The sequence below is a fragment of the Ischnura elegans genome, chromosome 11 (assembly GCF_921293095.1).
Source record: "Ischnura elegans chromosome 11, ioIscEleg1.1, whole genome shotgun sequence".
In the NCBI taxonomy this organism is placed as follows: Eukaryota; Metazoa; Arthropoda; class Insecta; order Odonata; family Coenagrionidae; genus Ischnura; species Ischnura elegans.
In genome coordinates, this window is record NC_060256.1 from 16468195 (window position 1) to 16483543 (window position 15349).

The window sequence follows — 15349 nt, forward strand, 5'->3', positions numbered from 1 at the left end:
CTTTCGCATTTATTCGCATTGGGATTCGATGTAAACATTTCTGGATACTTTAGTTGGTTATTTTTTCTCATTGTAATCATACGGTATTATTTCTCAGAGGTAGCGCCTAATGAGGACTCACTGAATGCAAGCTTTATAAATTGTTTTATGGTAAATTTTTAATGTTTTTCGTTGAAATGAGAATATGGTTACAATTATAATAATCCTCAGAGGACATTTGCTAAATTGATACACAAGTCTACTTGTACCTAATTTTCTAATATCGATTTATTTCAAATATTTCTATGACAATACATGACTTCTGTAAGTATCCTAGGTTTTACATTTATACTCTTTTTGTGGTCGGGTACTGTAAACTTCCACCCGTTTGTGTAAATTGTGTTCTCAATGGATTTTTCTTTCTGTGAAATCTGTCACGCGTTCCTTTCTCGTGTCTGATTCACTTTCTTTCTCTTTGCAGTCGAGTCCGGACAAGAACATCACGACGAGCACGCTGACGTTTGTCCCGACGTTGCGGGACAGCGGCAAGTACCTGTCCTGTCGTGCTGGTGTTCCTCTCATTGCTGATAGCGCCATTGAGGACGGATGGAGGCTGAACATACACCGTAAGTAATAAACCCTCTTTCCTTTCCCGTCTGGAGCCATGCGACGAATTTTCACCCACTTTTTCATGCGCATAATCTGTCGGTATACAAGTTACCGTTTTAAATGGTATAATTTACGTCATATCCCGGCCTGTGACCATTTCCAAATACATCCATCCTTGAAGAAATGAAGAAATCAATCAATTCGGCTTTAACTTAATCTTCACTTTACCCACACCCCTTTACACTTATATTTCAAGTTCACCGCTTCTCCAGAATACTTGTTTAATTTAAATAGCCAATATAAATAATAAGAACTAAGATTGAGGAAACTGGCCTATTTAAAAAAAAATTTTGCGCTAATTAATGAAATTTTCTATGCAGACAAATGAATAACGTTGTTTTGGCATTTCACTCTTAGTCGCATGCGCTAAAACTTAACATAATTTACCTACTTACTTTGAGGCCGCCGTCATAATAGGCGAAAATTTTTGGGTGAAAATGTTTTGGCATCAAAATAGTTTGGCATATCTCCATCTAAAATCGGGCCAGTAGCTAGAGTAAGGTGGTTAAAGTTGTTTAGTTTTCAACATCGGGCGACGAAAGTGTTCGCGTCGCCTATTTCCGGCGCATCACGCCGCCTCCTACTTCCGCTTTTTCGCCTCATTCTTGAGCATGTAACCTCCTTGGCGCACATCGGTCAAGTGGCTTCCAAGCCCCATCCGGCAACGAAGGAGTTTAACGGTCCAGAGGTTCAAATTTAAGTGGAGAGAGCGCGCGTCCCAGCTCGTTTATTTGCTCGGTTATTATAAAACTTTTTTTTTAAATAGCGTTAGTGTGTGTGTGTAAGTCGAGTGTAGTTTTTTATCTGCATGCATATAACGTACCGTGGGAGACACCAGAAGAGGTTGCCGAGTAAAGAAGGGCTGATGGTCACGTGCAATGAAAAGGACTCCTCGTTCCGGGCCTGTGGCGAAATTAATTACGATCTTGGCGTGGTGGCTGTCGCCTGTGAGTGAAAGACAAGCCAGTGAAACACTTCTTACGAGCGCTGTAGGGAAACCTGGAAAGTTTTGAGTGGTCTCTCTCCTCTTCTGACTCTGTAACCAGTCACCGCTAACTTTATAACTCTCCCTTGAGTGTTGTACACCGCAGTGAAAATGTCTTGGAGAGATGTCTAGATAGTGACTGGAGTCAGCAATAAACCCGTGCTCAGGATTTTCTGCTTTCCCGGTATAATCCGTGCTCCCATGCACAAATACTGCTGGCTGTACAGGACATTTGTCAACAATCGAAAGCACGAAGTACCTCAGTTTCTAGTGACGGAGGCAAACATTTTTGAACGCGGGTTGGGCGCTTTGAGTTACGGAGTTACGTCAACTTAAACATACTCTATTGTACACGTAACGGTTAAATGTCAAAGCTAAAAGTTAGTGATAGGCAGCAAGAATAGTTTCAATTAAAGTTTAAATGGAATTTTCTGTGCTGAAAATGAAATTTCTGCTCCGATAAATGAACGCTGATTCCTACATTTTGTAATATACATTTACGAAATAGCCAATGTAGAGCTATCAATGCCTATTACATAATCTTCAGCAAGGTAGAATTGCATTTTCCTTTGCCTGCTTTAACATGTTGTTATGACCAGAAATACCAGTGTATTAATATGCTCATGCAGTGTATTTCCTCTTGAATTTCACTGGAATCCCTGATAGCGTTTATACTACTCATTGTCAGCCAAGCGTCGGCAAAGTAGTGGTTTCAGAATGGTCAATGAAGAAATCAATCAATTCGGCTTTAACTTAAATCTTCACTTCACCGACACCCCATCACACTTATACTTCAAGTTCACCGCTTCTCCAGAATACTTGTTTAATTTAAATAGCCAATATAAATAATAAGAAATAAGATTGAGGAAAATGGCCTATTTAAAATAAATGTTTGCGCTATATAAACATAGTATGCACGAGCACTTTTCTCTTCTTTCGAGCGGCTAGATTTCAGTAGAGAAGTCACCGCTTTACGTGTTCGAGTAACGATGTATACGGTATAAGATCTCGACTGATTTAGTGCGCCCTTTTTCAACATTTACATTTTTTTATAATTTTATTTCCACTCGCTCAAAATGTGATAAACAACCGAGGTCTACGCCTTATTAGTTGACGAAGTGCATGGCAACGTCAGCATGCGATTGATTCCCTTTAACCTCATTCCTTCTCCGTAAATAATGCCGATTCAGCAGACGATTGAATTCCCTTCACCGTTGGTCCTTGGAAGCGAATTAATTATCACAAAACGAGGGTCTACTGTATTCTGAGATGAAAGTTGGAGTTCCCAGACGAAAATATAGCAAGTTCTCGGAAATTTATTAGTCAAATTAGTGCAAGGTGTGACCGATTTGGAATTAGCGTGATTTTTTTATGTTCGTTTTTCGTTCCAATGGCATTTTGTGACCTATTATTTACATTTTCTTTGCACCCTGAGACGAAGAAACCTCGGGCTGAAAAAATGCCTTCGGTTAACAAAAGTGGAGGTGAAAAAACTACTCCTCTCACTTTTTCAATTTTTTAGTTTATACGATAGTTTTCTAGGACTATATGTGGCCAGCTATAATCTCAAGAGGTATTTGTGGCGTCTAGTCCGCGAAAACTTTTTACACATGCTTGTGAAACTTATTTTTTGGAGATTGGATTAGTGTAGTGGATAGAGTGTTAGACTGGGTTAAAATCGGTAGGAGATAAATTTGAAAGGCTACCCTTCCTTGTTTGAGTGCACTAAATGAAAGTTTAAGTACAGCATTTCATTAATGTTGTTGGTTGCTTTCGGGAATTGCTGCGTAGATAACATTTTCTTTCTCGACGTTAATCTGTTATTGTTGTTTTCCTAGTCGACGTTAACTTGTTAAAATGTTATCTAAGAAGCAATTCCCGAAAGCAACCAACAACATTGATTAAAGAAGCTGTGAAAATCTTCATACGAAAAAAATACAGCATTTCATATTTTTAGATTGGGTACTAAATCGTGGTCTCCCTGGTGCCCTTAGTTAAGATAAGGCAAATCTCCACGCTGGGTTTCCCTACCCTTTCCTCACTGCGCATATGACCCTAGATATCGGTCGCCTCCTCCAGATTCCGTACCATTAGAATTTTTCATGAAATATTCGTTTTAATTTGTTACTTATTACGCCCATAAACTAGCATTAGTAAATAATCAAACTTGCATCCTTAATCCTCTCATGAAGTGTCGTAATCGGAGTATCCTTGTGTAATCCTGCTCTCTCATCGTCCGCTAATAATTCCCAAGGTCTTCTTCCCCTTTTACGGCTCTCCTCAAGATTTCGCCCGCACCAATTGGAGTAGTATAAACTTTGGGATCTCGCACTTTCCTCATTATCCCTTCCATTTAGCTACCTTTGCCTTGAAAGGATTTCCCACACAAGTTTCCTACGCATTTCGAGGCATTCCAATCTGGCCTCGTGTGAGAGGCGTCGCTACTCAGAGAAATCAGGTGACATTTCCAAAGACGTTTTACTCGTCGCAAATTCCGCGTTGAATCCAACGGGGATTTAAAATTTCCTGGCAAACAAGCCTCCCAGTCTCTCGTGAAATTGCCCCGAAAATAAATAATGCGCCTCGAGAGGTGTGCGAAGTAAAGCAAGTTAATTGATCCCGAAGATTGTCTGCAGTCTGTAAAAGTTTATTTCCGTTATATCATCAAACTGTGTGGTTCCTTTATTCGGGCTTGATGAACTTCATTGTACTATGGTTGGGAAAAATAGTATTTTAATAGATATTTCGCTTTTCTAAATGCCTTAAATTTTACGCTCGATGTTTAATTTTTTTGGTGTTTACCCATATTACCAGCTGAAAATCATTCGTACCCGGGTATGTGTGACGTTGTTTCTTCGGCTGACGTTCGTCCGAAGATAATGCAGAATCTGGAAAAGTGTATTTCAATTTTCTCAGCAAACTGTATTAACTCTAGGGTTAAATTCAGGGTTCATGAACCTCATGGAATATGTAATATAGTAGGAAAGAAAATTTTTTTTCAGTTAATTTTAGTCTCAAAAACCAAATATTTTGGATTCGAGGATGAATTTTCTGGGTCTTTACCCCTGCAAATACCAAAAACTCCTTTAAAACTGTTTATATGTAATGCATATCATCACACTCGTATTGTAAGATCCGCTAAATGTAAGGGCGTGTCTAAATGAAGTATTTTTATACGAGAGAATTCTGGAATAGGTATTAACTTTAATATTTATATTTATCACCCACGTAAATTGTGTTGACGATAAGAAATATTTACCACAGTGTCTAATATTTTTATTTTTCATCTAATCACATACTCTGTAAATGATGTGAAATATTTAATATTTTTAAGGATATTAAATTCATGCTTTGATGAATAAAGTCTGCTTGTAGTAATCAATTAGGCAAAAATTGCCTTCTATGAAGGGAGGTACTGCGGAATATATGATTGTCTGTCATTACGAGTGCGCGAATTATAAGGTAGGAATTACTGAGAGGGGCGAAAATCATGCTCTCCTGCTGATAAATCGCTGTATTTACTGTCCATTTAGCAAGTTAGGAAAAGAAATTTATATAAACCTGTAAAAATCCGTTGAACGAAAAATATGCGTTGAGCCCTATGTATTGAATTGCATATCATGTCGACAAAATGCGGATGATGACAGAGTATTTATAAAATAAAATAAATGAGTAGTAAGAACAAATACATCCGTAATTTATTGTTGCTTCGTTCCTTAAAAATCAGGCTTATGCTTGTTAGTTATTCAGTTTGCCAAAAATGAAATACGTGTTTGTGCTTTATTTATTCATTTTTGTATAACAGCATGCCATCCGCCGGTCATTTCCCGGATTTTATCCCCAGTGCTTAAATTAACCCATGCTTTTCATCCTTTTACAACAGCACATTCGTACTTCATCAGAGAAATATTTTGCTGTTAATAAATGTCGATTTCAATTTTTCGATTAATTAAGGCAAGTATTCTCTCTTCGTCGGAAAATTTGATGCCGTATTCATATTTAACCCGATGGAAGTCCCAAGAAGCCTTTACATGAAAATTTTATCTCGAGGAAAAGACTTAAGTAAGTAATTTTTCTTAATAGAAATAGAAATAAATGATTAAATTTAAAGTTTGTGGCATAAACTAGTAAAAATACACAAATAAGACAGGTAGAGTTAGAGCAATGCGTCATCTTAGGCAACGAAAACAATTTAATGGCATGCTTCGAAAAAACCTCGTCGTTGTCTTCTGAATAATATGGTACCGAAAGATATCTATGTGCACTAGATTTCCTGAACTAGTGTATATTTCGCGTTTCCCCAAGTGAGGATGCCTTCTGAGTGAAGAGATGACTTCAGGGCGCGGGATATATGAGAATCCCCGGTTGGGTGACATAAATCCCATGGGATTCGCCGCGTTTCGCTGAGATGTGGGCCATCAGGAGGAAAGTGGATTCTACCCGTCGAATTTCAGGACGCTATTGCAGTGGAATTGGGTGGCATATATGGGACGGGTGTGGAGGTAAAAACCGTCGGCGTTATGTATCGCTGTTGTATTGATGGTTTCACATCGATAAAGTCAAGCACATTCCACGTAGAAATCAAACACAAGCTAAACATATAGGCTTAGAAAAAAGAAATGAATCTACACTCGAAATATTTCTTATATTGCAAGCAATTTCATCATAGCAGTAGGAGGATTACTGCGTGCATTTATATGTCGGAAATCCTATTACGTTTGAAGAATTTTTGTGCAATACAATAAAAATTTAGGAGTATGCTCATTTCTTTTATCTGCGCCTATATTTTTCTTGAGTAATTTTAAGTTGAACATTTTTATAATGTGACACCGAAGACACCTTATAATTACAAACTCTCACAAGTTTTACAACACTAAATCATTGGCCCCATTAAAACATTTTTCCCTAGAATTTGGGAGAAAAATTGAAGAGCTGAAGGATTCTATGATTGCAAAATTTGAATAAATTATAAGTTTTCTGAAGGAATTTCAAAAATAAAATTATTTTCAATGCCTAAGGTAATCACTCACGCGTATGCCTTTACATTTTTCATTTGTTCCATATGCAGTGGTAGTAGTGAAAAACCAGAGTATCACTTTTGCATTTCTCTCAATCTACAGGTCTTAATTGCGTCTTATGGCTTGTTTACTTTACCAACTTTAAATTTATCATTCAACTCTATCTCAATTATGAAAATAATTTTCCGCATTGATTTCCGCGAGATTAAATTTTCATTTCAAGTCTTCTCGATATTTCCACCGGGTTAAGTGTTTATACAGCGCTGACGATTCCACGGACGACATATTCATCGTCTTCATTGGTGTCGAATGAATTTCATTGGTTTCATTGAATTAAAACCGTTGAGTTCCGACAACTAAATAATATATTTTTTCACATTTTTTCGGCCTTTGAATAATTTAATTTTAAGTATATCATTCCAAAATATGGGTGTAATTAAAAATTATTTGACCTATTTTCGTAAATTTCCGGATCAAGAAGGAAGAGGAATTTTTTTCCCAAAATCCAGGGAAAAATATTTTAATGAGGCTGATAATTTAGCGTTTTAAAAATGGGTGTCATATGTGGATGATGCGCCTAATTTGAACAAAGGCAGAAGTACTCTATTTACAAACAAGTACGAAATTAATTTAAAATCCCAAATTTGTCACACGAAGGACTTTAAATGATTTAGTTTGCGCGTCGGTGTGTATCGCATATTGTCAACGATCCATGGAATTTCACGCCCAAAAATATGAATCTGAATCCTCCTCCTTCTCAATGTTTCCATTGGTTGCTTTACCAATCCAGTAAAATCTCATGCTCTTTCTTCTCTTGGTATCTTATGAAAATAATATTTTACATTATGTTTAGAATATTGTTTAATGTTGTGAGGACGTCAATGTCTCTTGATCTTGACAAAGTGAACATGAAATTGAGAACAATACCTCACGCGTATGCCTTAGCATTTTTCATTTGTTTCATATGCAGTGGTAGTAGTGAAAAACCAGAGTATCACTTTCGAAAAGCAGGGAATACATTTATATCTTCAGAAGTATGAATAAATATAAATTAGATACTCTGTACATTCTACGCATTCGTAATAATGTTAAGTGGGCTGACCAGGGTTTACCCTACTCCGTAGGCATTTTTAGTGAAACCTGGGACATATTATTTAACGTAACAGTCGATAAGTACCAAGTATCTCCTCTAATATGCACCAGCAAGGAATCATTGCCTAAAAATGCTCAGTTTACTTAAAAGTAGACTTGAGCTTAAGGTGAATCGTTTCGTATGAAATAAAAATAATGTTTTCTTAGTGAGCATCGACGTTTTTCAGCTTTCAGATGTCTTTGATATTCTAAAATACGATTGGGGGCAGTAACCTTGTTCCTTATCTTTAAAAATCACCCGGGGGGTTATTGAGGTCCCGTACGTCCACCCACCGTGGTTGGTCGTTGATTCGCCAAATGGCGGGCCTGATGAGGCTTCACACGCCGCGCTACCGTCATTTTGAGTCCCAAATCGCCGGCATCACGAGCTTTTCCCGAGCTTCGCCCCGTCCCGGCACCTCGCATCCATCTTCCTCTCCCGCGCTCAAACCGCCGCGCCTCAACTACCGCGCTCTGCATCCCGGAATGCTCATGAATAAAGTCCATTACCTTCCATATCCCCGTGAACCTGGTGCGGACCCGTCGGTGAGAAGTGGTTCTTTCTCTGTGGCTTCCATGGAATCATTCAGCGGTCACGGCATTACGTCGCCTGTATGAAGTATATGTTAAACATTGCGTACGGATGGCGAGAATTCTCGTCATTTTTTTCCCCGAACGTTCCGGACGGATGACGAAGATTCTTGTCTTTTAGGCGCGTCAACCTAAACAATTTTCAAGCGTACAATACGTATTCGTTAGTACGTTTTCAGTTGTTGTTCGTTATTCATAATGAATTGATGCATCATAGCGTTTGATTGGGTAAAGTTATATTCTAACCATGAGCTTTTTAACCATGTTTAAACCAAAGGCATAACGCCCTAATGCGCACATATTTCCAAATCGGCGTTCCTAGGAATCTAAATACCCCGTTACGCAACGTGTTAAATGTGCGGACTTCAGAGTTGGAGTATGAGATGTAAATACGAATGGGTCAAATATTTCAGCAGGCATCAGGGTCTTGGGTGATTGGGGGCCCTGAATGGGACTCATCTACATCTACATTCTGCCTCGCAAGCCTCCTAAAAAGAAGTGTGGCAGGGGGTGTCAGGATACCAGCCGTTTTAATATATGAAGCAAATGTTCAAACAAAATTACGACTACCATTTATTGAAGTCCTTTATGGTCCGGGGAAAAATATATTTTCAGATCTATCCGTTCGGCAAAATATCTTTCTTAATTTATCACTTCTGTTGGAAGAAGATAAATTTTTTTTGAAAGGATTACTCGAAAATTTTATTTAGGTTTCGGTGGATTTTATCATGATGGGGCCCTCCTTATTGGGGGAATTCGGGATCCTCACCTGGAAAAATATAGGAAATTGCAAGCCCGGATGTAGATTTTGACGCTATTCTGAGTCTTAGTAACTAGATAAAAGTTAAAAACAAGGATAGCAATGTCGTGTGAAAAATATTTTGTCGGAAAGTGAAACTCACGGCTTATGAAATTTAATAATGTTAATGTTTCTTTTATCTAATTAGTGAATTTTTCCTTGAAAATGCACTAAAACCTATAAAATAATCTTTTCGAATGACCCTATGCACTGATATATTATCATTTCAAAGGATTAGTTATTAAATAGAAATATTGAAGTATACAATGTGACATTATTGCTTATTGTATTTTCAATGAGATGTATGGCTTCTTTAAAATCGTATGTCAACACTTCATACAAATCGCATACATATGTAATATCGCATGTTAGTGGGCTTGAACACGTGTATCGTGGTGAGTCGTTATTAAGAAATTAATGGAGAAACTGAAGAGGCTAATTACAATTTAAAGGTATAAAAAATTTGATTACTATATCCAGAGGGTACTAAATTAATACTTTTTTCTATGAGAAGCACCATCAATTAAGCTATTGAAGAAAACATTTTTTTCGCCATTTATAAGATCCGAGTGAAAAATCTTTTTTTTTAACGTTTGCAATTTTAGTTTTTTTCGAGGTACCCATCGCCAAATCAGAGTGCATGATAATAAAGGGGCAAACATACGAATACATTTTTCCTGCAATCACTCATAAATTCAAAAATCACTCATAAACTCGTGAATACTTCTTCCCCACAATTGAAGGCATTGGCGCCTAGAGAGTATGCATTTCACACATTAAAGTTGTGTGGTGCTGCATACACTCCGGGATATACTTTTTATTTACATGACTGATAAAGTTTTTCTTAGCAATACGGCAACAATCATCGGCGGATTTAGTGGGGGGGGGGGTAGTTGCCCCTCCCCCAGATGTTAAAAAATAGACAAGATTTTTTATTTGGTTATCATTACGTTCGTTTTATTTTGTGTATTACAGAGCGTCAATCATTTAATTTCATATTAATAACTTTCATGTTAATATAAAGAGAATATTTCGTACAGTAATTGCTGTGCATTGTTTTCCATCCCAAGTACGAGAAGGCCGTTTGCCTATCATATCCTTGTGCCCCCCCCCCCCAAGTAAAATTCTTGATCCGCCCCTGGCAACAATATTATAGCAACATTATAGCAAAAAATTTTGTGCTGTAGCTAAGCAAAATGAAAATTTATGCTTTATAATAGCAAATAGTAAAAAATTACACATCGATACGATGCAGATGTTTCATATTCTTGCTAATTCATATTTTTCAATGGCCAGAATGTATGCACCTATTTCAAAGGCAAGGTAACTACTTAGAGGAGATCCTATTTCAGCCAGTAGAAGCTTGGTTTATGCTTCCAATTCGGTCGTTTTTTAATCCTTTTTCGAAAATTTTCGCAAAGTGCAAAGCAATTCATTTATATTTATAATGTTTGCAATATCTATTCTAATGTTATAAAAAAATTATATCAGTTTTTTGTCACAACGCCTTTACATTCTAGCCATAATCAGCATTTTTCCTCTGCTTCGTTCAGCATTGCCAGAAGAGCTTATAGAAATGGTCTGATTCATAGTGCAATTCAAGAACAACTAGCATATGACGCTCAATTTTTTGTTGTCTTCAATCGATGAAATACAGTTATAGGCAGATTATGTCAAATTTTCCCAAATATGGTATTTTCGTGACATTTTTGGTAAAATCTCCCTAGCAGAGGTTCTTAAAATCGTTTATTTGAATGAGAGTTTTCTATTCTATTTTCAGATGTGCCCATTGTAACTCTGGAGTTGGGGAGCAACCTTAATGCCAGCACAATAAGAGAGGGAGTCGACGTGTACTTCGAGTGCAACATCAAGTCCAACCCTTGGGTGTACAAAGTCAGCTGGAGGCACAATGTAAGTGGCTGATGATATTATCTCTTGATTTAAACCATATAAATGCAGTTTTTAAAGACATGTCTCATTCTCAATTAAAGCACCCACTAACAGTGTCCATGAGCACTTGACTATGTGGATTTCTGTAAACTGTTTGTAAATTACCCAAACTAAGATTTTTCAATGCTTCCTTGGTAATCTCAGGTGATACTTTGAGGAAGTCATTAATCTAGTTACAAAACATCAAACACCAAACATGGTAAAGACCTATAAAAGTGCACTAAGCTACCAAAACCATGGTTGGACAATATTGAAATAAGTTTGGAGTTTGATATTTTGCTTATAATGAAGGATAATTGGTCTATTTCTTGCTTATATAGGGAAAAACATTATTTAATAATGCCAGTGCCGGCACAATAGTGAGCAATCAAAGCCTTGTACTCCAATCAGTGACAAGAAGTCGTGCAGGAATCTACACCTGTGTAGGAAGCAATCAAGAGGGTGATGGAGAAAGCAATCCAGTGAACCTTGATGTCAAATGTGAGTGAAAATGAAAGTTTTTTCAAATAAATGTGAATACATAAAGGTTTACATGCAGATTTCAATTCTATTTAGCATTCCTTCCACAAATCTTGCATTCATGATGACTTTTTTTGGGTAATAAAATGGAATGGTGTACTTATGTTAAAGTTTACTCCAATTTTTTCGTGCACAGTTGCACCAGTTTGCAGAACAGGGCAGCAAAAGGTTTATGGTGTGGCACGGCAAGAAGCTGCAAAAATTCTTTGTGAGCTAGAAGCTAACCCGAAGGACGTCAGTTTCATTTGGAAATTCAACAACACTTCCGAGGCAATAGACATACAGCAATCACATTTTGTGGCAGACCGAGCAAGAAGTGTGGCGACTTACACTCCAATGACTGAACTCGACTATGGAACCCTCCTTTGCTGGGGTCGAAATGAATTGGGCCACCAAAGGCATCCATGTGTTTTCCACATTATCCCTGCAGGTTAGATCTTGAGACATTGTGCATGATTTTTTTCTATCCATCAATTTCTTCTGATTTTACTGGCAATAACTCTCTGTTTTACTTTATTCTTAGCATGGCGCAGCATTTTTTGTTGGAGAAAAAATTAATTTGGCAAAACAAAGTGGAAAATTTTATAATTTTATGCTGCATGTGCTCAGTGTTTTAGCTACCATGAAAATGTATAGATGTTTTTAATATTCCTTCATCATTTGAAGTAAAAATGTTTGTATGCCATCAATTTTTACATGGAATTTTTAGTGCTTTCTTGAAAATTGTAGAGATAGCAAAGTTTTCAGAGTGATAGAAAAAATACATCGTTGACGATAACCCAAATATTTGTGTGAGAGTACCTGATCCCTATTACAGGATACCTTCTGTACAACAACCTATACTGAATTATTGATTGTAGGCAGAGCTCAAATAATCAGTGTATGTACATAGATCTTAAAATTAGAGTAAGTCTTTTCACAGGATGGGCGTATCATTTTTATGAAATGTGAGTAAACAGAGCAGAAAAATATTACCCTGGCCATGGAAAAGATTTCTGAGTAAATGTGTAAGGTGTAGATAGAGAAAAGTTCTTGCCATCTGGATTCTATATATTTTGTTTTTCCTGAAATTAAAGAAAAATGATGTTTGCATCATTTAATGGCAATACAATACAAAAAGTTATCGTCTATTCCAAAATAAAAAGTCCTTTTCTATTCCTTCCATGTTCAGTGAATTTTGGTCTCTCTAGTAGGTGGCAAGAATTTTTCTCTCTCTTCACTTTTACTTCTTGTGTAAATTTCATTTGCAAGCAAGACAATTTTTATTGGTTATTTGTTACTATTGTACCTTCTTGATAGGTCTTTCAGAAAGCTTACAATGGTAGAAAATGTATGCCTAAGGGAGAAAATCAGTGTTAAAAGTCATTTAAGTTGTTGGGATTCAAATAAGATCTCACTGTCATCAGTCAGGTATGTTACACCAGCAAGCCAGCCAATTTCGTATGAACATATATCTTTGAACCTGGAGTCCCTGACTGTCCAATACACAGTTCCACATGTGTATGCAATTGCATTGGAGAGGGAAAATTATTTAGAATGAAAAGATCCAAAGTACGTATCACTATAAAACCAATTCATTTATCTTTATGATGCATGACATTTGTGTGCATATTCAACAATATTCTCACTCATTCGGACATGTACTTTCATTTACCACACCTCATCAAAGGCACTGATCAAAATATTTTCAAAGTTTTTATTGTTCAAAGTTCATTGTTCATCAAAATTAAATATATTTTATCCTGGAGTGATTTTAATTCAAGAGATTTTTCATCACATTCTATTTCATATCAAAGCCAGAAAATAAATGAGGAAGTGCATCATTGCCACAGGGATCCAGTCATCATAAAATCTTTTTCATTCATTGACTCCACATTATGAGATGCAATAGTGCAGTGAACTGTATAGTGACCACACAAAGAGCTATGGGATGTATGTAGGTTTCAAGCACATTTAAGGTTTGAGAATTCTACGAATGCAGAAAGGAGTCAATAATGAAATGTTTTGACCATATTCTTAGTACATATAAAGTTGAAAGAAAAATATCGAAAGATGGATTTTTTTAAACCTTAGGTTAGGGATCAACCTGATGAGGTAGTTATGTTATTGATTTCCCTCTTTGACCCAGGGCCATGATCCCAGTCATGAGTTGCTACTGTTGTGCAATATCCAAAGTAGTGAAAACCAACATATTAATAAATAAATGATTTGTGCTTTTATTTAGTCGAAATATACCTGTAAAAATTTGGTTTGTGGCCAATGGAGTAATGATGTTATTTTGAAGCAGCCAGTAAGACCAGATCATATTTTTATGTCCACCCCTACCCTATAATAATCAAGAGCAAGTACTTTTGTGTTCAATGATCTTCTTTAGCATTGTGACTTTGTTTCTGTGCACACAAACATGTTGTCATGTTGCATTGTTTACCTAAGAACAATGCATCACATTATGCTCTAAAGCAATCTCCAAAATTCAAAAGTGCTGTGGATGCTTGAGTAGCTGGATAAGTTAAAGTGTTTGGCACTAACTCTATGGATCCTAGTTTGAATTCTATTGAAAGAAAATTTCTTAGGTATCTTTTCCTTTGAGTACACTTACCGGAGACCCCACCAATGTTTAGCATTAGCTAGTCCATGGTTGTTTCCTGAAACTTGTTGAGGGCTCAGTTTGCTAGTCTCGGCATTCATTGAGAACAGGTTTAATGCCAGGCTTGATAGGCGTATTCAATTATCCTTGTAATACTTACCTTACCAACATTCATTTGAAAGTTTTTAGTTGTCAGTTACCTTCCCCAAATAAGAAACTTCAAACTAGTAGTCCCTCTCCACCAAAAAGCATGATATCTTTAGTTGAGTAACTATAGTCAATAAATTGAAAGAATTTACAAATCTGTGTCATTCATACCTTTTCAATAGGTCGACCTGATCCAGTTCATAACTGCAGCATATTAAACCAGACTGCTGAATCGCTACATGTGGAGTGCACAGAAGGTTTTGATGGGGGACTCCCTCAGCATTTTGTAATGGAAGTGTTTGACACACAAACCCATGCTCTTGTGTCGAATGTGACGAACAGGACTCCTGTTTTTACCGTTGGCGGTCTTGAATCTGGTCTTGGATTTGTTATATCTGTTTATGCAGCAAACGGAAAGGGGCGCAGTGACGCAGTTCCCTTGCATGCATACACGCTTAAGGCAGCTGAGAAGAGGACAGGAATTTGTAAGTGAAAAAAAATAATTCTTCCTTGAATGCTTTAAAAATTGATAGGATTTTAAGGTAAAAAAATGACAACTTTTGAATTCCAATGTAAAGAAATAAGGAACTTTTATGGGGGCATTCTCTGTGCATATTAATAGTCATGCATGCTTGATTCCTGGCACCTATAGATAGGATCAAATTCACATCAAAAGTAGGTAGGTAGACACTCACTTAGAGATATGGTATGTACAGCGGTATGTTGAAAATCAGGAAATGTGTATCTACAACCCCCTCCTGAAAGCACATAGCAGGAAGAGATTATGCTTTTCAAGACCTCCTTATATATTATACAAGTACCTATTATCTCACCGCCAATGGGGTAAATATTCAAGAAGTGGAACTCTGTGGTAGCGCGCTTCATGCTCTGAAATATTTAATGAATTGCTTAGCTGTTTTACAAGTATTTACAAATTTTCTCTGTGAGGTCTGTCATGATTGCCTACATTTCAT

General features: G+C 36.9%; 1 protein-coding gene across 5 annotated transcripts in view; it reads left to right on the forward strand.

The window, feature by feature from the left end:
* LOC124167949 (nephrin-like) overlaps positions 1–15349 on the forward strand; it is a 567792-nt gene that overhangs the window by 534206 nt on the left and 18237 nt on the right. For all 5 annotated transcript variants that reach the window (XR_006866796.1, XM_046546015.1, XM_046546016.1 and 2 more), the window contains exons 6-10: positions 461–605; positions 10953–11083; positions 11443–11602; positions 11778–12071; positions 14558–14860. Coding sequence is in view for 4 of the 5 variants with exons in the window: in XM_046546015.1 (XP_046401971.1) it covers positions 461–605; positions 10953–11083; positions 11443–11602; positions 11778–12071; positions 14558–14860 (1033 nt within the window). In the remaining variant the exon portion in view is untranslated. The remainder of the gene's footprint in view (positions 1–460; positions 606–10952; positions 11084–11442; positions 11603–11777; positions 12072–14557; positions 14861–15349) is intronic.